The following is a 22,437-nucleotide window of genomic DNA, read 5'->3' as shown; positions in this document are numbered from 1 at the left end:
ACAATTTAAAATGACTGTTTTCTATTTTAATATATTTTAAACTGTAATTTATTCCTGTGATCAAAGCTGAATGTTCAGCATCATTACTCCAGTCTTCAGTGTCACATGATCCTTCAGAAATCATTCTAATATGATGATTTGATGCTCAAGAAACATTCATTATTATTATCAATGTTGAAAACAGTTGTGTACATTTTTTTTCAAAATTCTTTGATGAATAGAAAGTTCAAAAGAACAGCATTTTTTTTTAAATAGAATATTTTCTAACATTATAAATTTCACTGTGTGTAATGCTTGCAAAAATATTTAATAGCTGTAAGTAGCTCAAAGTAGCATGTACTATGTTATCGCTTAGAACGTTTGATGAGTTATTTATCCTGTATATATAATTACTGTTTTGGTGGCATTGTGCGTGTGTGTGTTATTTGTGTTTTTACGCTGCGTGTTTGATCTGAAGAGAAACATTTTTATAGCACTTCCTCTTTTATTATTTTGTATGTCTGTCATAGACATTACATCATTTTCTGTGCATTTCTTCTCCAGGTGTGTCTGGTGTTGATACAGAAGAAGTGTCAGTGATGGAGGAAGATTCAGTCACTCTAAACACTGGTGTTCAAACAAACCAACAAGAGAAGATTAGATGGTATTTTAATAACATTAACATCGCTCACATCAAAGGAGATCTCAGTATTATCTGTATAGATGTTCAGTGTAATAAAGTTACTGAGAGATTCAGAGACAGACTGAAGCTGGATAATCAGACTGGATCTCTGACCATCATGAACATCACAAACACACACTCTGGAGAATATAAACTAGTGATCCTCAACGGCAGCGACAGTGAAAAGATCTTCAGTGTTTCTGCTCATGGTGAGTCATTATGTTTGAAAGCAGGTTATAATGTTTAAATCATATTATCATGTTTATTATATCAATGACATTCAGAGGTTTTTCTCTTTATCTGCGTCATTGAACAGAACAGAATCACTTTCAACTGTTTTGTCAGACATACTGACAGGTAATATGAATACAGGATTGTGATTGCCATGATTTGTCTTTATTTCGTCAGCGGTCGTGTTTACTATGGTAATGGTTAGCACGCATAGTCTTTTGCATCGCATATAAATATCTCTGCTTTATACGGTGATCAGAATCCACATCAGATCACAAACAGAAGTTATTTCAAACACTTTTTTTCCTTTTGATTTTAAAAGTCTTTAATGCTGATGTTAGCTGGTATATGAAGTCATCCGCGGCGCTGCCGTCTCCAGACTCAGGTAAACTCTGCCTGAGTTCATAACCACTCCTCAAGCCTGAGTTGGCCCGCTTTGGACCAAGCTATTCAGCGGACCAAAAAACCCTGGCCATTGGCCCCGACGAGGCCTGATCAAGACATGATCAGGGGCAAGGCCAGACAGTGGCTATAAGAACACAGACAGGGAGAAGTGAAAGAGAAATTATTTTTATGGTTTACACGCTGTCTGAGATGCGCAGCCTCCTTATAACGAATCACTTTGTTTTCCTCATTATCATTTCACGTTGGGTAAAAGAACAAGTAAATGAACAAATGTAAATGTGGATTCACTGAACTCAGGAGTTATGGTGTGTGTAACTCGCTTGATTTCATGAACACATTCTCTTCTAGATGTTGCTGCCTTATCCAGACAATCTCTTTACAGATTTGACATGTTGGTTTTGGATCGGTGAAGATCTGAATAATTGCAGTGCAGGTCTTATTAATTATGTTTCTTCTCCAGTTGTGCCAGCTGATCCAGTGAAGACAGTGTCAGTGATGGTGGGAGATTCAGTCACTCTAAACACTGGTGTTCCTGAACCACAGAGATATGATGTGATTAAGTGGAGGTTTGGACATCTAAACTCTCCTATAGCTGAAATCAAAAGAAAGATTGGAAAATCCTTTACATCTAATACTGATGAGGGATTCAAAGACAGACTGCAGCTGGACTGTTGGAGTGGATCTCTGACCATCAGGAACACTGAAACCAAACACTCCGGAGATTATGAAGTTGACATCAGCATCAGCAATCACACCATACACAGGTCGTTCACTGTGACTGTCAGCGGTGAGTACATCAATGTAATAAGTATGTTTAGATTAGCACTGTGTGAATAGTTGAGATCAGTGGTTCCCATCCTTTTCCAACACACGGCCCACACAATCAATCACGCAAGTTTCCACTTCCCACTGCAAGAGTTTTAATGGACCCCACTATTTGTCACATTTGGTAATGAGGACTTAGAAACGAAGATTGTTAGCTAGCTACATTGCTCACTGAAAAAGCACATTGTAAATAGAAACATTTGATGCTCTCCATAGCGCAAACACGCATACCCACTAGAGCGTTTGACAAATCAATTTCACCAATATCCTATTATTACAGCTTCAGTGTTCCTGTGGAACCAGAGCGGTGGCTGCTTGTTAGGGTGACCACCCGTCCCGCTTTGCGTTGTACCGCACAGCATTTTCACCCCTTGTCCCGCACGTCGCATATTGAGAAAATGTCCCGCATTTTCATCAGTCTGTTGGTTTTTAATGATCATATTAAGAAAACGTGCATGCGTTCTTTTGCCTTTAAGAAAGCATTTTATTTATTCTTTTTGCAGCGTAGTTTTCCACCTATATTTAACATGACTCATGATGTCATCACCACAATTAAAGGGAAAGGCACTCACACTTCAATTAGGCAGTCATATCAGGTGTATGTAAACGAACAATTTTGTGTGAATTCTAAAAAACAATATATACATTTAACAGGAAACTTTCTGTACCCGTTACATGACTGTCAATTATCTAATTTCATGTTGTTTTTAGATTTTATTTGTTCATTGTTTATTTTGTTGGATTTTAGTTGGACTTGGTCAGAACTGTTTCAATAATAGTTATCTGCATGATGCCTTTGGGCTCAGTGATGTTGAATTTAAATGACATGTAAAATAGAGACATGTTATGTTACGTTGTGATGTAATTGTGTTTTCTGAAAGGGACTAAAGAACAAAGAATTTTTATCATCTGAAAGGCAGATTACAAATGTTTTTATTAAGTTAGATAGACATTATATAACAGTTTCAGGTTATGTTTTAGTGTTGGTAACATGTCCCACATTGTCCCACACAAACTTATAATCGTCCCACATTTGGTTTGTTTGACGGTGGTCACCCTACTGCTTGTGCACGTAAAGACTAGCGCTAGGTAGTCACTACTGTATTTTCTTTGTTTAGATTGTTCTAGTTTTTTTTTTATGTCAGGCATTGCTGAAGATTTATCTGTAACACTTTACAATTTGTTACAATTTGTTAACATTAGTTATTACACGGCTCTGGAATACTTGATTCTGATTGGTCAATCGCGCCATCCAGCAGTAAATTGTTCCCAGATGACAACCTCTGAAAACAGAAACACAGGCTCATCCGGGTCTACAAAATAAAAGCCAATAAACCAATTACAACGAGGACACTATAACACATACAGTCAGGGTTCCACGAGTATGAACGTACTCGGTTACTAATGTAACCTCGGTTCTCTCTAGAAGAGGGAACGAGTATTGCATAAGGTTAGCTTACGCATCGGGAAAGTCTTCTTTCTTCGAGATCTGAAGCCAAAAAATTATCCTTAATTTTGTATACATTGTCAACGCAGTGCAGCAGCCGACAGACGCGGCAACCAATGAGGGCGCTTCGCGCCCTCCACACCCTTCTAACCGTCAGAATGGGTGTGGCCAGCGTGTATATATTCAGCGCTCATAGGCTAAAATTCTGGTTTTCGCAGTCTGAAGCGCAAATGCTCGTGGCGCGACACGGCAGGTTACGCAATACTCGTTCCCTCTTCTAGAGAGAACCGAGGTTACATTAGTAACCGAGTTCGTTCTCTTACGAGAGGTCTCTCGTATTGCGTAAGGTTAGCTTACGCATCGGGAACCCTTTGTCAACGCCGTGTGCGCCGAGCATCCAGCCCATGAATCCCAGGGAAACCGGGGAAAACACTCTGCTGGGAAATGTGGCCGGTCGGAGAGACGGGCCAGCGCAGTACAGGCACTTCATGCAGCATATGAAATAGAGCGGCGCGGCCGGTCTATAAACATATAACAGTACAAACAGTAGGGCCGGCAGAGCGAGCCCATACAGTACATAAGCACTCATAAGGGTAGGAGAAAAACGACATAGTCGGTCTCACATGAAGGGAAAAATTCCCGCGCGACAGAGAATAATACAGGCGGCCAGCAGCGCGGGCCAGCACCGACAACAGCGCGTAACGGGAAATAGGAAACAGAGCGGATCAGCCGGTCTGAGTCAAACACTTCACCCTGAGTATAGTACCAGAATAGCGCCAGCATATGAACGTAGTCTGCACACGAGAAATGGGCAGAGCATACATGTCACTTATGCTGACAGTATTTTTGCCTGTAGGGCAGGAACTTCCAGGTTATAAAACCTCACGAATGTTGACGGGGAGGCCCAGCCCGCCGCCATACAAATACCGTGATTAGAAATTCCGCTGGACCAGGCCCACGACGAGGCCATGCCTCTAGTGGAGTGGGCTCTGATGCCCAGAGGGCACTGCAGGTGTCTAGAGGCATAAGCTGCTGCTATCGCGTCCACTATCCACCTGGACAAGCTCTGCTTCGAGGCGGCAAGACCCTTGGTGCGTCCGCCGAAGGAAACAAACGAGCTGCTCGGAAAGCCTGAAAGCGGCGGAGCGCGTGATGTAAACTCTCAGCGCCCGGACAGGGCATAGGAGGTTATCACTGTCCCCACTGTCGGATGCTGGCAGAGCCGAGAGGGACATAACTTGTGCCCTAAACGGGGTTCCAATCGCTTTGGGGATGTAACCGTGTCTCGGTCTGAGAATGACTTTCGAGTCATTCGGCCCGAACTCAAGACATGCAGGGCTAACAGATAGCGCGTGCAAATCACCCACTCGTTTGACTGAAGACAGAGCTATCAGAAAAAACGGTTTTAAGCGACAGATACTTTAGATCCGCGGATTCAAGCGGTTCAAAGGGAAAAGCCTCTAGGGCCGCTAGGACCAAGGACAGATCCCACGAGGGAACCGAGGGGGGCCGCGGGGGATTCATCCATCTAGCTCGTCTGAGGAAGCGGATAATGAGCTCATTCCTTCCCATTGCCCGGCCGCGCGTCGTCTCAGCGAACGCTGCAATAGCGGCCACATATACTTTGAGCGTGGAAGGGGATCTGCCCTTTTCCAACAGCTCTTGTAAGAAGGAGAGCACCCACGGGACCCCGCATGCGCGCGGATCCGGAGCAGTAAGCCCACACGAGAATGCGTTCTGTCAGCCTGCACAGATTCCTGGATCTGACACCGCCCTGTCGGTTCACATAGGATACCACGGACGTGTTGTCCGAGCGGACTAGCACATGGTGATCCCGTATGAATGGGAGGAAGCACCTGAGCGCATTCTCGACCGCTATCATCTCCAAACAGTTTATGTGGAGGCATTTTTCCCGGTCTGACCATAGGCCAAAAGCCGGTTTGCCCTCGAACAGAGCGCCCCAGCCTGAGGTGGAAGCGTCCGTCGAGATAACTTTGCGGTGTGAGATAGCTCCCATTGTCACTCCCAGCTGGTACCAGTCGGCCGCTAACCAGGGCTTCAGAGCTGAAACGCAGCTCTGAGTCACTCTGATGCGAATACCGCCGGAAGCCCATGCTCTGTGAGGCACTCGGGCATTCAGCCAGCGTTGTAGCGGGCGCATTCGTAAAAGACCCAGCCGAAGCACTGCTGCGGCTGAGGCCATACAACCCAGTAACCTCTGAAATGTTTTGAGAGGTACGGTGCTGCCCGGACGGAGGGACGCGGCCAGGCGTCGAATGCAGCGCGCGCGCTGTGTCGACAGGCGGGCTGTGTACTGATATACCTGACCGTCGAAGGCGAATCTCAAGAATGGCCTGTGACGGGGTATTATCTGGATCTGAAAAGCACGCGTCTTTTAGATCGAGAGATAAACCAGTCCCTCGGGCGAATTTGCGCGAGAATTTGTCTGGTTGTGAGCATTTTGAACGGTCTTCTCATAAGAGCCTTGTTCAAACGTCTCAGATCCAAAACTGGTCTGAGAGCTCCGTCCTTCTTGGGAACGAGGAAATAGCGTCTGTAAAAGCCTGACTCGCTCATGGAAGGGGAAACCGGTTCTATAGCCCTTTTGCACAGAAGTGTAGCTATTTCTGCTCGAAGTAGATGTGCTACTTCCCCATTCACTCTGGTCTCGATACGCGCTTGAAAGCGCGGAGGGCGGCGAGCGAACTGCAGAGTATAGCCCTGTTTTACTGTGCTTAGCACCCGTTCTGATGCGCCTGGAATAGCTTCCCACGCTTTTGCGTGTGCAGCCAGGGGCAGAATGGCCTCCGGGCTCCGATCGCCGCGCATCGCGGGCTCGAGAGCTCGAAACGGAGGGGCGGGCGCGGCGCGCGCGCTTTTGGTGCTTAGATACGGCGGATCGCACGCAGCGATAGCTGGCCATTTTACACACAGTGTCCCGGTGGCTTTAGACGGGGAACATAAAGTGTGAGGCGTGACGCGCAATGGCGGCGTCGGGGGCGAAAATTTTCGTTAGTATGTGTGAGCGCTCGAGGGCGGGCACAGGACTTACATTCAGGGGCGGGCGCGGCGCGCGCGCTCTTGGTGCTTAGATACGGCGGATCGCACGTAGTGATAGCTGGCCGTTTTACACACAGTGTCCCGGTGGCTTTGGACGGGGAACATATAGTGTGAGGCGCGACGCGCGATGTCGGCGTCGGGGCGAAAATGTTAGTTAGTATGTGTGAGCGCTCGAGGGCGGGCACAGGACTTACATTTAAAACATGACCGGTCGTGCGAGGCCGTGTGACAGAGCGGGCAGTGAGTAGGTGTGGGCACGGAGAGGTGGACACGTGACCTACTTTTAACACTAAAGCGGCTTTTGCCTGCTTCATGAGAGTGGGCTCTGTGAGAGACACGGGATGTATAGTGCTTGTGTACAGGGGTGAACACAGAAACGTGGGCACATTCACTGTACTAGAAACACATACGCCGTCAGCCGTGCAACCAGACATTATGCTCTTTTGAAATTTCTCTGGGTTGCCGTGAGAACGGCGGATGCGCGCAGGCGAGCGGGTAGATATACCGGCTCGTTGACTGCGATGTAAACAGCTGCAGTAGCCGTGGCAACGGGGACTGACAGAGCGTTAAGCTTCGACGGTGGTCCAGCCGCAGGGCTGCGGGATTTAACCGTCTTTTCTTCTCTCGTGTTTAGACGCTCAAAAATACTCGAGCACCCTGAGAAGGTGTGGTGCGAGAGGCGGATTCGCTTTCTGTAAGTAAGAAAGACTGGCCGCGAGCTCGGAGAAGCAAGCAGCATAAATTTTTATCTTCCCCGAGAGCTGGGATCGAACGCGGATCCCCCGCATGAAAGCGTATGATTCTGCCACTGAGCCACAGGGGAAAACACATTAGCTTTCAGTTAGCGCGAGCATATAAAAAGCGACCCTCATGTGTCGCGTCGGCGTTTGTTTGCAGGCGTGCGTGTTTAAAACAGGCCCGTTTACTGCAATAGTAATATTTCCAGTCGCCTGAACTTAAGAGGGGACTGAGAAATGTGTGAGGATTGGCGGTTGTCCAGCCGTAGCGAGACTAACACACTCTCTTCTCTTTTCGCCGGTGAGTGAGGCGCGCACGCTGAACGCTGCTCGTGACCGTCCGCTTTGTCATCCCTTGAACGGCGCAATCTGCGCGGCCCAACGAGGGAGAGAGCGGGCTTGTTTTCTGTATGTAAGAAAAACTGGCCGCGAGCTCGGAGAAGCGAACAGCATAAACTTTATCTGCTGCGAGAGCGGGGACCGAACCCGGGTCTCTAGCTTGACAGTCTAGGATTCCGCCACTGAGCCACAGGGGGAATACATTAGTACTCGGTTAGCGTCATCATGTCTTGTGACGGCGTTTGCTTGCAGGCGAGCGCGTATTTATAACAGGCTCGTATACTGCAATAGTAACAATTCCAGTCGCCTGAACTTAAGAGGGGACTGAGAAATGTGTGAGAAATGGAGGTTATAGTCCAGGCCACGGCGGGACGAAAACACTCTGTTCCCCTTTCACCGGTGAGTGACGCGCGAGGACGGAGTAGCTTTCTTGTAACGTAAAGAGAGCTCCAAGACCGTCCGCTCCTGCCATCCCTTGTGAGCGGTGCAGTTTGCACGGCTCGAACAGAGGGAGAGGAAACTCGCTCCGAGACCGTCCGCTTCTGCCATCCCTTGTGAGCGGCGTAGTTGCACGGCTCGAACAGAGGGAGAGTACGGGTATCTATCACATTCGCCTCATCTCCTGACGCGGCGGCGGCGCGGGCGAGAGCCGGCGGTTGAGCGGCCGGGAGGGAGAGGGCGAGAGAGAGCTCGAGGGAGAGGTTCCGGCGAGCTCCTCAGTCACAACAGTCTCCGGTGGTCGCTGCGAGCGGCGCTTCTTATTGCGCGGCCCGGCAGGGACAGGCGGAGCGACAGCTTGGTCGAAAGCTTCAAGTCGAGCCCGCAGGGTCGACATTGAAAGCTCTTCGCACTCGGAGAGTGCGGTGGCGGCATGCCCGCGGCCCAGGTGGAGAGCGCAGAAAGGTGGCGGTCTCCGTTGCTGAGCGTTTACAAAAACGCCTCGTGCTCTTTTAGAATACACACAGAAACAGTAATAATGTAAAGGATATGTCGCCGGATAGCGTAGCAGGCACGGATGGCTGAAGGCGGCGAAGACGGCCGGCTTCTTCAGGCGCTGTCCTAAGCTTGCTGGTCGCTGGTTTCAACGGCGGCGGCTCTCAAGATCCAGCGATGCGAAGAGCGTCGCTGAAGACAAGAAAATCAGAATTTTAGCCTATGAGCGCTGAATATATACACGCTGGCCACACCCATTCTGACGGTTAGAAGGGTGTGGAGGGCGCGAAGCGCCCTCATTGGTTGCCGCGTTCAGAGCGCTCACCGATAGGCTTAAGCAGTTGCCGCCGAGCAGCCAATGAGCACGCTTATACAGCCTGCCTAGGTCTGTCGGCTGCTGCACTGCGTTGACAATGTATACAAAATTAAGGATAATTTTTTGGCTTCAGATCTCGAAGAAAGAAGACTTTCCCGATGCGTAAGCTAACCTTACGCAATACGAGAGACCTCTCGTAAAAGAACTAAATCTTTCAATGTGTGACGATATGCATAAAACGATAAACGCGGCGGGTCCGACATTGCCTAACATGCCAGGTGGCAACTAAATAACGTTACATAAACAGCTTATTTGACATTTATCAAAATATAATTTTCGGTTTTTACCACAGAAGTGTCAGAATGGCTTCCACAGATCCGAAATCCGACTTTAAAAAGCAACTTTGGCCACGTCATCTGTGTGTGTAATGCATAGGTGCAATGGCGCTTGCGTCTCAACTTTTCGCGCCGATCAGGTTCTAGTTCCCACAATGCAACGCGTAATTAAAAATACGGGTAAAAGTCCTGTAAAAGACCAATACGGAAAATCTCTTCAAATTATTATGGTACATTGTACCGGATTTTTACGGATTTTTTTTTACAGTGTAGCTCTTTTAAACAGCTAAAACAAAATTATGCTCTTGTTTCTGCACATTTTTTTTTACGTTATTTGTCAGTTAAAGACTTCGTTGGAAAGCACATTCCAGACTTTGATGTTTTGAATTTGAATCCCACCTCAGAGAGAATTGTTAATGTACATCCCATGAGTGGTAGTGTGCCGAAATTGTACACATTACTGCTAGGAGAAATTGGTTTTAATATTCATGAAAACACGTGGGATGAGTGCAGAGTGCTTGAGAAATGTATACATGTTCAGTTCAGGTCAAAACCTTATTAAATTTATCCCACGATTTATCCACTCTGTAATAATTGTAAAATGTCAGAAAGCACCTTGTTTTATACTTTATGGTCATGTAGTAAAATTTTGGTAATATACACTACCGTTCAAAAGTTTGGGGTCAGTAAGATTTTTTTTATGTTTTTAAAAGAAGTATCTTCTGCTCACCAATGCTGCATTTATTTGATAAACAATAAAAAAAAAAACAGTAATATTGTGAAATATTATGACAATTTAAAATGACTGTTTTCTATTTTAATATATTTTAAACTGTAATTTATTCCTGTGATCAAAGCTGAATGTTCAGCATCATTACTCCAGTCTTCAGTGTCACATGATCCTTCAGAAATCATTCTAATATGATGATTTGATGCTCAAGAAACATTCATTATTATTATCAATGTTGAAAACAGTTGTGTACATTTTTTTTCAAAATTCTTTGATGAATAGAAAGTTCAAAGGAACAGCATTTTTTTTAAATATAATATTTTCTAACATTATAAATTTCACTGTGTGTAATGCTTGCAAAAATATTTTATAGCTGTAAGTATCTAGCTCAAAGTAGCATGTACTATGTTACCGCTTAGACCGTTTGATGAGTTATTTATCCTGTATATATAGTTACTGTTTCGGTGGCATTGTGCGTGTGTGTTATTTGTGTTTTTACGCTGCTTGTTTGATCTGTAGAGAAACATTTTTATAGCACTTCCTCTTTTATTATTTTGGATACCTGTCATAGACATCACATCATTTTCTGTTCATTTCTTCTTCAGGTGTGTCTGGTGTTGATACAGAAGAAGTGTCAGTGATGGAGGAAGATTCAGTCACTCTAAACACTGGTGTTCAAACAAACCAACAAGAGAAGATTAAATGGTATTTTAATAAAATTAACATCGCTCACATCAAAGGAGATCTCAGTATTATCTGTATAGATGTTCAGTGTAATAAAGTTACTGAGAGATTCAGAGACAGACTGAAGCTGGATCATCAGACTGGATCTCTGACCATCATGAACATCACAAACAGGCACTCTGGAGATTATAAACTAGTGATCATCAAGGGCAGCGACAGTGAAAAGATCTTCAGTGTTTCTGTTCATGGTGAGTCATTATGTTTGAAAGCAGGTTATGTTTAAATCATATCATCGTGTTTATTATATCAATGACATTCAGAGGTTTTTCTCTTTATCTGCGTCATTGAACAGAACAGAATCACTTTCAACTGTTTTGTCAGACATACTGACAGATAAAATGAATACAGGATTGTGATTGCCTATGATTTGTCTTTATTTCGTCAGCGGTCGTGTTTACCATGTTTACTATGGTAATGGTTAGCACGCATAGTCTTTTGCATCGCATATAAATATCTCTGCTTTATACGGTGATCAGAATCCACATCAGATCACAAACAGAAGTTATTTCAAACACTTTTTTTTCTTTTGATTTTAAAAGTCTTTAATGCTGATGTTAGCTGGTATATGAAGTCATCCGAGACATGATCGGGGGCAAGGCCCGACAGTGGCTATTAAGAACACAGACAAGGAGAAGTGAAAGAGAAATAATTTTTATGATTTACACACTGTCTGAGATGCGCAGCCTCCTTATAATGAATCACTATGTTTTCCTCATTATTATTTCACGTTGGGTAAAAGAACAAGTAAATGAACAAATGTAAATGTGGATTCATTGAACTCAGGAGTTATGGTGTGTGTAACTCGCTTGATTTCATGAACACATTCTTATCTAGATGTTGCTGCCTTATCCAGAAAATCTCTTTACAGATTTGACATGTTGGTTTTAGACCAGTGAAGATCTGAATAATTGCAGTGCAGGTTTTATTAATTATGTTTCTTCTCCAGTTGTGCCAGCTGATCCAGTGAAGACAGTGTCAGTGATGGTGGGAGATTCAGTCACTCTAAACACTGGTGTTACTGAAACACAGAGATATGATGTGATTAAGTGGAGGTTTGGACATCTAAACTCTCCTATAGCTGAAATCACAAGAAAGATTGGAAAATCCTTTACATCTAATACTGATGAGGGATTCAAAGACAGACTGCAGCTGGACTGTTGGAGTGGATCTCTGACCATCAGGAACACTGAAACCAAACACTCCGGAGATTATGAAGTTGACATCAGCATCAGCAATCACACCATACACAGGTTGTTCACTGTGACTGTCAGCGGTGAGTACATCAATGTAATAAGTATGTTTAGATTAGCACTGTGTGAATAGTTGAGATCAGTGGTTCCCATCCTTTTCCAACACATGGCCCACACAACCAATCCAGGGGCGTAGCCAGTAATGGGCCAGGCCCGCCCACATTACTCACTGGCCCGCCCAGGCAAGTTTGATCAAAATACATTTTTAGTTTATTTTTATTATTCAAATGTATTTAAGAAAATATATTAATATAAACCTGATTTATTGTTGACTGGTGTGTGTGTTTAATTTGTTTTCCGAAAAAAAATTAACTGTTGAAGCAAGTTAGAAAGCCTCTCTCTGGAACGTAATTGGTTGCTCTGGTTGCTAGGGGTTCCGACAGGACTCTCTGAGAGGCGGGCTCAGGCGTAGCCTGGCTCCGCCCTCCTACGTACTTCCGCTCAATTTCATTTTCCTTCAGTACTACGTCTGGGACTGCTGTATATTCTTAGGTTTCCAGAAACAAATTTTTTGTAGGACCAATCAGCGAATAGAGGGAGTGGCTGAGAATGATGACGTTGATGTGATCACACACATGACTAGCGTCAGCCAATAGTGAGCCTACGCGTGACGTACAACACACAGACGCGCTGCTTTATCAAGACTCGCGGAACAGAGAGAAGGAAATGAATAGTGGAATAAAGTCGTTTTTTTTTTTTTTTTTTTTTGCGCACAAAAAGTATTCTCGTCGCTTTATAAACTTTATAAAAGACAGACATCTTATGCTGCGTTCTATTATTTATCCGTGTCGGAGTTCCGACTAGAAAGACAGACGTTGCCTAGCAACACGCACCAACACGCCCCCTTTTTTTTTTCATTTTGCCGCTCGGAAGTTTGGACAACCGTGAGGACACCGAGCAAGAATTCCGATACGGAATCCAAGATGGCTGCGCCCTGTGTGACTTGTTTTCATTGTTTGTGTACCGCTTTGGTTGTTTAAATGATTTTGTTGAAATTTTAATCACTCGACGTATTACTGCAATACCTTACTGCGTCCGTATCACTGCCTTTGGGTATGGTAATCGGTCTTGTTGTGAGTGCAATATTGAATGAAGCCTTGTTTCAAACAGGTGTTACTAACGTGGCTAGCGTTGCTAACAGGAGGTAAACTAGTTACTAGACGAAGCACATAGTGCTACTTATTTTGGAGCGGCTGGTACTCGGCCAGTGCTACATAGCAAAAGCTTTCCGGGTGGCGTCCATCTTTTTCTCCGACTCGGACGAGCAAAACATACCAGAACGCTTGAAGTGTGGAAGTGACGTCATATCCGAGGTCCGAGTCGGTTAGTTGACAATAATAGAATGCACCATTATTCTAAACATAATCCTCTGATCATTCGGACGACCACACGTTAGCGATTGGCTATGGCAGATCCTGAGTGACTCTGGGCAGATCCAATAGTTTTGAACTTTAACAGAGAACCCGCCTTCAAGGAAGTAAACGTTTCTCAATGGAGCGAGGCCAGACTCTCTGTACAAATGAAATGTTCGAGAGTCTGGTAGAACCAGGCTAGCTCTGGCGGCCTTTAGCCAGCTAACTTTGCTAGCTGCTTTTTAGCCAAAACGTTATTTGAAAAAGAACTATGTGTGACTCTTTGGACTATGATGACATCATTTCTGTTTTGAACACTAAACCCAGGCACTTTCATGTGACGTGCTCTGACATTTCCAGAGTGTGTTTTTGACTGGGGTTCTGTTCAGTTGAAGGCCATAAATGCTATGTTATAAGTTTTGATGTGTTTTAGGTGGTTTGTATTGTTGTTGCTGATGATTTGATTAGATATTGTGTCTGTAAATAGTTGTTTCTACTAAAAAAGTATGATTTTTTTACATTACAAATCTTTAAATGCTGTTTTCTCAAAATTAGTTGTTTGTCATTTTCCGGATCAACTGAGGAAGTTTTATAAAGTTGAATTATCTATTATTTTAAAATGTTACCCTATTCACCTGCAGTGTCTCGCCTTAAGGGATACAGGGATAGTTCACTTTGAAATTAAATTTTGGTATGTTTTAGCTTACCTCAAGGGCATCCAAGATGTAGGTGTCTTTTTTTCCACAGTAGTTTCAATTTTGATATTTTTAGGTCAAACCGTTCTTGTCTGACAGTCATATCATGCAGGTCTATGGTCACTATCTCAAAGAGCATGCACAGAGTCCAAATTAAAAAAATTCCCCATCGTCCAAATGAAACAATTCCCCATCGTAAGTACACATTAATGGCCTAAGACACGAAACGAGCGGTTTGTGTGAGAAAACGAACAGTATTTATATCGTTTTTACCTCTTGTAATAGAGCCACGTCCAAGTGATCTGAGGGCGCGAGCGCATCCTGGTGTGTGACGTGTGCGCAGACTGGTGCATAGATATATACACTAGATGTCGCCTTGGCTACGGCAGTTCATTGGAACGAATGTCTTTAATGCGACATCTAGTGCTGGTGCTGGTCATATAATTAGAATATCATCAAAAAGTTGATTTATTTCAAGAATTCAACTTAACAGGTGAAACTAATATATTATATAGACTCATTACATGCAAAGTGAGATATTTCAAGCCTTTATTTGTTATAATTTTGATGATTATGGCTTACAGCTTATGAAACCCACGAAATCAAAATCCCAGAAAATTAGAATATTACATGAAAACACACAGTAATTACACAGTAATACCATGGTCATTGAACCAGGTTTTGGTTATTTTGGCAGTGTGGGCCGGTGCAAATCCTGCTGGAAAATGAAGGAAGCATGAAGTGCTCTGAAAATGTCCTGGTAGACGCCTGCGTTGAATCTGGATTTAATAAAGCACAGTGGACCAAAGTCCTCTTTTCTGATGAGAACAAATTTTGCATCTCATTTGGAAACCAAGGTCCCAGAGTCTGGAGGAAGAATGGAGAGGCACACAATCCAAGATGCTTGAAGTCCATGTGAAGTTTCCACAGTCTGTGTTGGTTTGGGGAGCCATGTCATCGGCTGGTGTTGGTCCACTGTGTTTTCTGAGGTCCAAGGTCAACGCAGCCGTCTACCAGGGAGTTTTAGAGCACTTCATGCTTCCTGCTGCTGACCAACTTTATGGAGAAGCAGATTTCATTTTCCAACAGGACTTGGCACCTGCACACAGTGCCAAAGCTACCAGTACCTGGTTTAAGGACCATGGTATCCCTGTTCTTAATTGGCCAGCAAACTCGCCTGACCTTAACCCTATAGGAAATCTATGGGGTATTGTGAAGAGGAAGATGCGATACACCAGACCGACAATGCAGTAGAGCTGAAGGCCACTATCAGAGCAACCTGGGCTCTCATAACACCTGAGCAGTGCCACAGACTGATCGACTCAATGCCACGCCGCATTGCTGGAGTAATTCAGGCAAAAAGAGCCCCAACTAAGTATTGAGTGCTGTACATGGTCATACTTTTCATGTTCATACTTTTCAGTTGGCCAGCATTTCTAAAAATCCTTTTTTTGTATTGGTCTTAAGTAATATTCTCATTTTCTGAGATACTGAATTTGGGATTTTCATTAGTTGTCAGTTATAATCATCAAAATCAAAAGAAATAAACATTTGAAATATATCTGTCTGTGTGTAATGAATGAATATAACATAGGCGTAATTCTATGGGGGGACAGGGGGACAAGTCCCCCCCAATATTCAAAGAAGGACAATTTGTCCCCCCCAATATTTGATCATACTGTATGATTATGCGGGCAATATCGATGTGATTGCAAATACGTCTTTCTTTCCAGCTCCGAAAATATAAAATCCCGGCCAGTCCATTTCCGAAATCCTTTCGACTGGCCTTACACTATACATTAACAAAACCTATTTCTCCTGAAATCCATGTCATGTTTTCCCTATACCTTTAGTAGCTCGTGCACCGTCAGTGAGTTAGGAAAAACCAAACAGAAGAAGAGTTAGGAGCGCCAAATCTGACAGACATTTGGCCATACCTGTCAACACTCTCGTTTTTCCCGGGTTTCTCCCGTTTTTTAGCCCTATCTCACGGACCCCTCCCGGTTTGTTATTTCTCCCGGGAAACTCCCATAATTTGCATGGCCCAAACTGAGTAAAGCCTCTTTTTAGGCTATTAAGGAAATATAATTTTGGCAAAAGAAGAACTTTTATTTTAAATAAATGTTCATTTTAAATCAGCCTATGTCAGTGTGATATGTTACCATATTATCATGCTTAACACTATAAGAATTTGAATAATTGTAATGTGATGCTCAGATGCAGATATCTAAATCAGAGAATATCATAGGTTCGGGCGGTTAGCAGGTGGATTATTTATTTTTAACAGTGGATTCGGGTGACTCAAAGTGCACCAGATTAATGAACTTACCTTTAAAATGTACAAAATTTTCTTGACTGTTGTATGCTGTTAAGTGTTCGGACTCTGACTTTTATTTTATTTTGATTAAAAAAATGTGTGCATGCGCCAACACAAAAAGTCCCACAGCTGTCCCCCCCAATGTGTGATTGACTATTTCGCCCTTAGAATATAATATACAAGTTTCACTTTTTGAATGGAATTACTGAAATAAATCAACTTTTTCATGATATTCTAATTATATGACCAGCACCTGTATATATCCACAGACATCATATAGATAGACGCCCTATTGACCGCTACTGCCTATTGGCGCAGTCGAGCAGTAGGGCCGCCATCTTAGACCGGTCACCCGCTCCACTCAGTGTAATCTGTATGGCAGGTGCAATAAGCTATCAGCGCATTTAATTAATAATATCTCACTGAATACCGAACTGATTTTCACACGGGTTTTTTTGCTGCAAAGGTCATTCATGTTGCTATGATACAGGACACAAGGTTCGGCGTATTTTAATATTCATAGTAGGCTTAACAGTAATATAATATTCTGAAATAAGATATAAGGTGACCAGACGTCCAAAATCAAAATATGTGATGTAGGATATAAGGTATTTTATAAATCACACACTATAAATATGATAAAGAAGCAGAAACAGATAGTTGCAGTAAAGTTAAATATTTTAATAAGTTGAAGAAACATGTGTGTACATTAATTGCTTCCTGATATCACGTGCGCAAACACAAATAACCTATATTTATATATATACATATAAAACAGTTATGTCCGGTCGAACAATATGAATTAACTTCAGTTTGGATTATGTTTGTAATAGGCACTTAACGTTACCTAACGTAACGCTATAAGTTTCGTGCCTCTAACAAGTGCTTTCGAACTTCTTTCTGATCTGAATGGTATGTGGAAAACACATTAATACAAATAACCACAGGAAACTACTTTTAAACTCGAAATTATTTACAGAGGGTATATTCGCACGTCTATTAATATAAACGTTTCCTGAGGTTATTTTCCCGGACCTTTTTACAGAAGGTAAAAGTCGCCGTAATCTTTACTGACATTGTCCGTAATGATTACTGAGATGGCACATTAGGACGGGACTAAAATAACCGAGAAGCTCTTGTAATTATTACTTTACCCCACCTCTCCATGCCGGGTGAACATCGGCTGGTGCAGTAAACATAGCCTAGCTAACGTTAGCTGGCTACGATTTCAGTACAGTAATATCAAAGATCCTTGCTCAATTATCTGGTAATATTCTATTCACAAAATACAACCAATAGTACGGTAATGTTAAAAGTAATCCCCCGGGCTCTATTTGCGATGGTCCGCCGATTAAAACAGGAAAAATGCTCCACACTGCTCTCTGGCATCTACTGCTGCCATGCAACGAAACTAGGAGTACGACCGGTTTAAGATGGCGGCCGCATTTCTCAGTGCCCTGCGGCCAATAGGGCATCTAGTCTATGTATATCTATGCACCAGTCTGCGCACACGTGACGTCACACACCAGGATGCGCTCACGCCCTCAGATCACTTGGACGTGGCTCTATTACAAGATAAAAAACGATATAAATACTGTTCGTTGTTTATTTTGTTGGATTTTAGTTGGACTTGGTCAGAACTGTTTCAAAAATAGTTATCTGCATGATGCCTTTGGGCTCAGTGATGTTGAATTTAAATGACATGTAAAATAAAGACATGTTATGTTGTGTTTTCTGAAAGGGACTAAAGAACAAATCATTTTTATCATCTGAAAGGCAGATTACAAATGTTTTTATTAAGTTAGATAGACATTATATAACAGTTTCAGGTTATGTTTTAGTGTTGGTAACATGTCCCACATTGTCCCACACAAACTTATAATCGTCCCACATTTGGTTTGTTTGACGGTGGTCACCCTACTGCTTGTGCACGTAAAGACTAGCGCTAGGTAGTCACTACTGTATTTTCTTTGTTTAGATTGTTCTAGTTTTTTTATGTCAGGCATTGCAGAAGATTTATCTGTAACACTTTACAATTTGTTACAATTTGTTAACATTAGTTATTACGCGGCTCTGGAATACTTGATTCTGATTGGTCAATCGCGCCATCCAGCAGTAAATTGTTCCCAGATGACAACCTCTGAAAACAGAAACACAGGCTCATCCGGGTCACTGAAGTCAGCAGCGCTATACGCTTTCGGAACTGTTTTTCTTCATAGAAGTTTTGCATTTGGTGAGCTAATAAAATATTCAAACTCAGTCAAATCCATATTTTGTGTACAGTTATTTAATTATGCCACCCTGTATTGTGAACTCGCTCTCTCTTGTTTCATGCAAACGCAGCTGCTGCCATTTTGTGACTATTGTTTTTGTACACTGTTGGATTATGAGATTCAAACGGGTACGATTTTAAAACAGTTTAATCTGAAATCAATATCTCTTATCTCCATAATTATTTATGTGGTGAAATGCTGTGTAATAAGTGGTATGACTGCCATATCTCTTAAATGTACGTTTAGTTTGAACTTGCTGCGCTAATGTAACAGGTACAGAAAGTGTACTGTTAAATGTATGTATAGTTTATTAGAATTCTCACAAAATTGTTCGTTTACATGTACCTGATATGACTGCCTAAGTGAAATGAGTACCTTTCCCTTTAATTAATTGTGATGACGTCATGAGTCAGTATATCTTCCTGTTCCATCCCCTCCTCTTCCTCTTTGCATTGGTAACGCACTGAGAGGTGAGGTTATTTTGGGCTCCTGATAATCTTATTTAATCCTAATTTTAATTGTTGCTTTTATGTCTATATTTTCACTTTAATTTATGTATATAATATTATTTTACCTATCTGTGTGGTTATTTTCGTCATTTCACCCCGATTGAGCTATATTTTTGCATCTGGGCCTAAATGTGAAACGAGAGCACATGTGACAAGTGTACATCACATTTGTTTTATAGAGTTAAAGAGGGCGAATCTCACTAAGAGGCTGATTACATTTGTTTGTACATCAGGTATGTTTTCTGTTATATGCATTTTATTGTTATGTGATTTATTGCTCTTTGCATTGGTAACGCACTGAGAGAGTTAAAGAGGGCGAATCTCACTAAGAGGCTGATTACATTTGTTTGTACATCAGGAATAAAAGATCGGTGAAACTGCGAATGCTGTCTTGTTCTTCTCATACCAACCAAAACACAACGCAGACTACAGACCAGTTACACTAACAGCTACTCTCCGCGGAAGCTTTGTGTTTCGAGAGCTAATAAAATATTTAGACTTCGATCAAAATTTTGTCTAATTATTTACTTGCGTGGCAAGTAGCTATGTAATAATTGGGATAATGTACATCCAGCCAGTTGTTCTCTCATTTTTCCTTTTCAGCGACCACCCTGATAACCTTTTATCATGTTTAAATCATCTCTGGTTATTCACGTAACCGTAGTTCCCTGAGAGGAGGGAACGAGACATAACGTATGGGGAAATCCATTTTCCTCGAAATGCTGAAGCCTGTATGGATTTTGTCCTTTTGCCTGGCTGTTTATGATTACGGATTACCCCATTAAAGCTGCACTTGGATCTTAGCCTACCTTTTGTGTGTGCATCTCCTGACAGTCGGTCCCTCGACATTACGTATGGGGAACATATAAAACCCCTGCCGTGTGGAAGTTGGCCCAGCTCGATCGAGCCCCTGTAGAGCACAAGCACTATAAGCACTCAGACTGATAGCTCGCTAGCTCTAGGCAGGGTACCGAACCTGGTTGAAACACCCAATGTATTCTGGCACAGAGCCAACTCGGCTTCAACGTCATCAGTATCTCCCCTAACCCAGTTAAGCAACACTGAACTGGTGTGATATAGGGGAAAAATGCAGCAAACATGTTTGTGCTTTGAGAACATTGCCGGCTTATGAACGCAGGCATAATAAAGGGGCCACATAACAGTTAATGTGGATATATCAACCACAGCTAATACTGCAGTAACTTCTCGCTGCCTGTAATTTTCATCATAGGTATACCTCAACTATGAGAGACAAAATGAGAAAAAAAATCCAGAAAATCACATTTATTTGCAAATTATGGTGGAAAATAAGTATTTGGTCAATAACAAAAGTTCATCTCAATACTTTGTTATATACCCTTTGTTGGCAATGATAGAGGTCAAACGTTTTCTGTAAGTCTTCACAAGGTTTTCACACACTGTTGCTGGTATTTTGGCCCATTCCTCCATGCAGATCTCCTCTAGAGCAGTGATGTTTTGAGGCTGTCGCTGGGCAACACGGACTTTCAACTACCTCCAAAGATTTTCTATGGGGTTGAGATCTGGAGACTGGCTAGGCCACTCTAGGACCGTGAAATGCTTCTTGCGAAGCCACTCCTTCGTTGCCCGGGCGGTGTGTTTGGGATCATTGTCATGTTGAAAGACCCAGCCACGTCTTCAATCTTCAATGCCCTTGCTGATGGAAAGAGGTTTTCACTCAAAATCTCACGATACATGGCCCCATTCATTCTTTCCTTTACATGGATAAGTTGTCCTGGTCCCTTTGCAGAAAAACAGCCCCAAAGCATGATGTTTACACCCCCATGCTTCACAGTACGTATGGTGTTCTTTGGATGCAACTCAGCATTCTTTCTCCTCCAAACACGACGAGTTGAGTTTTTACCAAAAAGTTCTATTTTGGTTTCATCTGACCATATGACATTCTCCCAATCCCCTTCTGGATCATCCAAATGCTCTCTAGCAAACTTCAGACGGGTCTGGACATGTACTGGCTTAAGCAGGGGGACACGTCTGGCACTGCAGGATTTGAGTCCCTGGCGGCGTAGTGTTTTACTGATGGTAGCCTTTGTTACTTTGGTCCCAGCTCTCTGCAGGTCATTCACTAGGTCCCCCCGTGTGGTTCTGGGATTTTTGCTCACCGTTCTTGTGATCATTTTGACCCCACGGGGTGAGATTTTGCGTGGAGCCCCAGATCGAGGGAGATTATCAGTGGTCTTGTATGTCTTCCATTTTCTATTAATTGCTCCCACAGTTGATTTCTTCACACCAAGCTGCTTACCTATTGCAGATTCAGTCTTCCCAGCCTGGTGCAGGTCTACAATTTTGTTTCTGGTGTCCTTTGACAGCTCTTTGGTCTTGGCCATAGTGGAGTTTGGAGTGTGACTGTTTGAGGTTGTGGACAGGTGTCTTTTATACTGATAACGAGTTCAAACAGGTGTCATTAATACAAGTAATGAGTGGAGGACAGAGGAGCATCTTAAAGAAGAAGTTACAGGTCTGTGAGAGCCAGAAATCTTGCTTGTTTGTAGGTGACCAAATACTTATTTACCAAGGAATTTACCAATTAATTCATTAAAACTCCTACAATGTGATTTTCTGGATTTTTTTTTTCTCATTTTGTCTCTCATAGTTGAGGTATACCTATGATGAAAATTACAGGCCTCTCTCATCTTTTTAAGTGGGAGTACTTGCACAATTGGTGGCTGACTAAATACTTTTTTGCCCCACTGTAGGTCCCACAGCTCTGGGCTAGGGTGCCATATGGTGCCCCTCGCCTGGGATAAAAGTCCCCTCTCGACCGGACTCGCCATGGGGGGAGCTGCAACATGTTCACTAATTCCGGGAACCACGGCTGGTTGGGCCACTTGGGCGCTACCAGAATCAACGCACATCTCTCTTCCCTGATATTTTGCAGCACTAGCGCCATTAATTTGACCGGGGGAAAAGCATACTTCCGCCCCCTGGGCCAGCGGTTCAACAGCGCGTCCCCTCCCAGGGGAGCTGTTGTCAGCAAGAAGTACAGCGGGCAGTGGGTGTTCTCCTCTGAAGCAAAGAGGTCGATCTCTGCTTTCCCAAAGAGATTCTAGATCATATTTTTAGTTTGCGGGTGTAGCCTCCACTCCCCGTGTACAATGCCGTTCCTGGACAGCATGTCCGCGCCACAATTCAAACTGCCCGGTACGTGTACTGCTCAAAAAAGTATCCGATCCGTCCACAAGAGCAGCTGCCTCGCTAAGCTGTGCAGGGACCGCGAGCGCAACCCTCCCTGGTGATTGATG

General features: G+C 43.2%; 1 protein-coding gene across 1 annotated transcript in view; it reads left to right on the top strand.

Moving 5' to 3' along the window:
* Positions 1 to 22,437, top strand: part of LOC307169987 (uncharacterized protein) — a 74,276-nt gene that overhangs the window by 37,027 nt on the left and 14,812 nt on the right. The window contains exons 8-12 of the mRNA XM_079890890.1: positions 544 to 870; positions 1,758 to 2,084; positions 10,625 to 10,951; positions 11,710 to 12,036; positions 19,339 to 19,392. Coding sequence (XP_079747016.1) covers positions 544 to 870; positions 1,758 to 2,084; positions 10,625 to 10,951; positions 11,710 to 12,036; positions 19,339 to 19,392 — 1,362 coding nt within the window. The remainder of the gene's footprint in view (positions 1 to 543; positions 871 to 1,757; positions 2,085 to 10,624; positions 10,952 to 11,709; positions 12,037 to 19,338; positions 19,393 to 22,437) is intronic.

The sequence above is a fragment of the Squalius cephalus genome, assembly GCF_949319135.1.
Source record: "Squalius cephalus genome assembly, chromosome: 13".
Classification (NCBI taxonomy): Eukaryota; Metazoa; Chordata; class Actinopteri; order Cypriniformes; family Leuciscidae; genus Squalius; species Squalius cephalus.
This window is presented reverse-complemented; position numbering and strand designations above follow the sequence as displayed.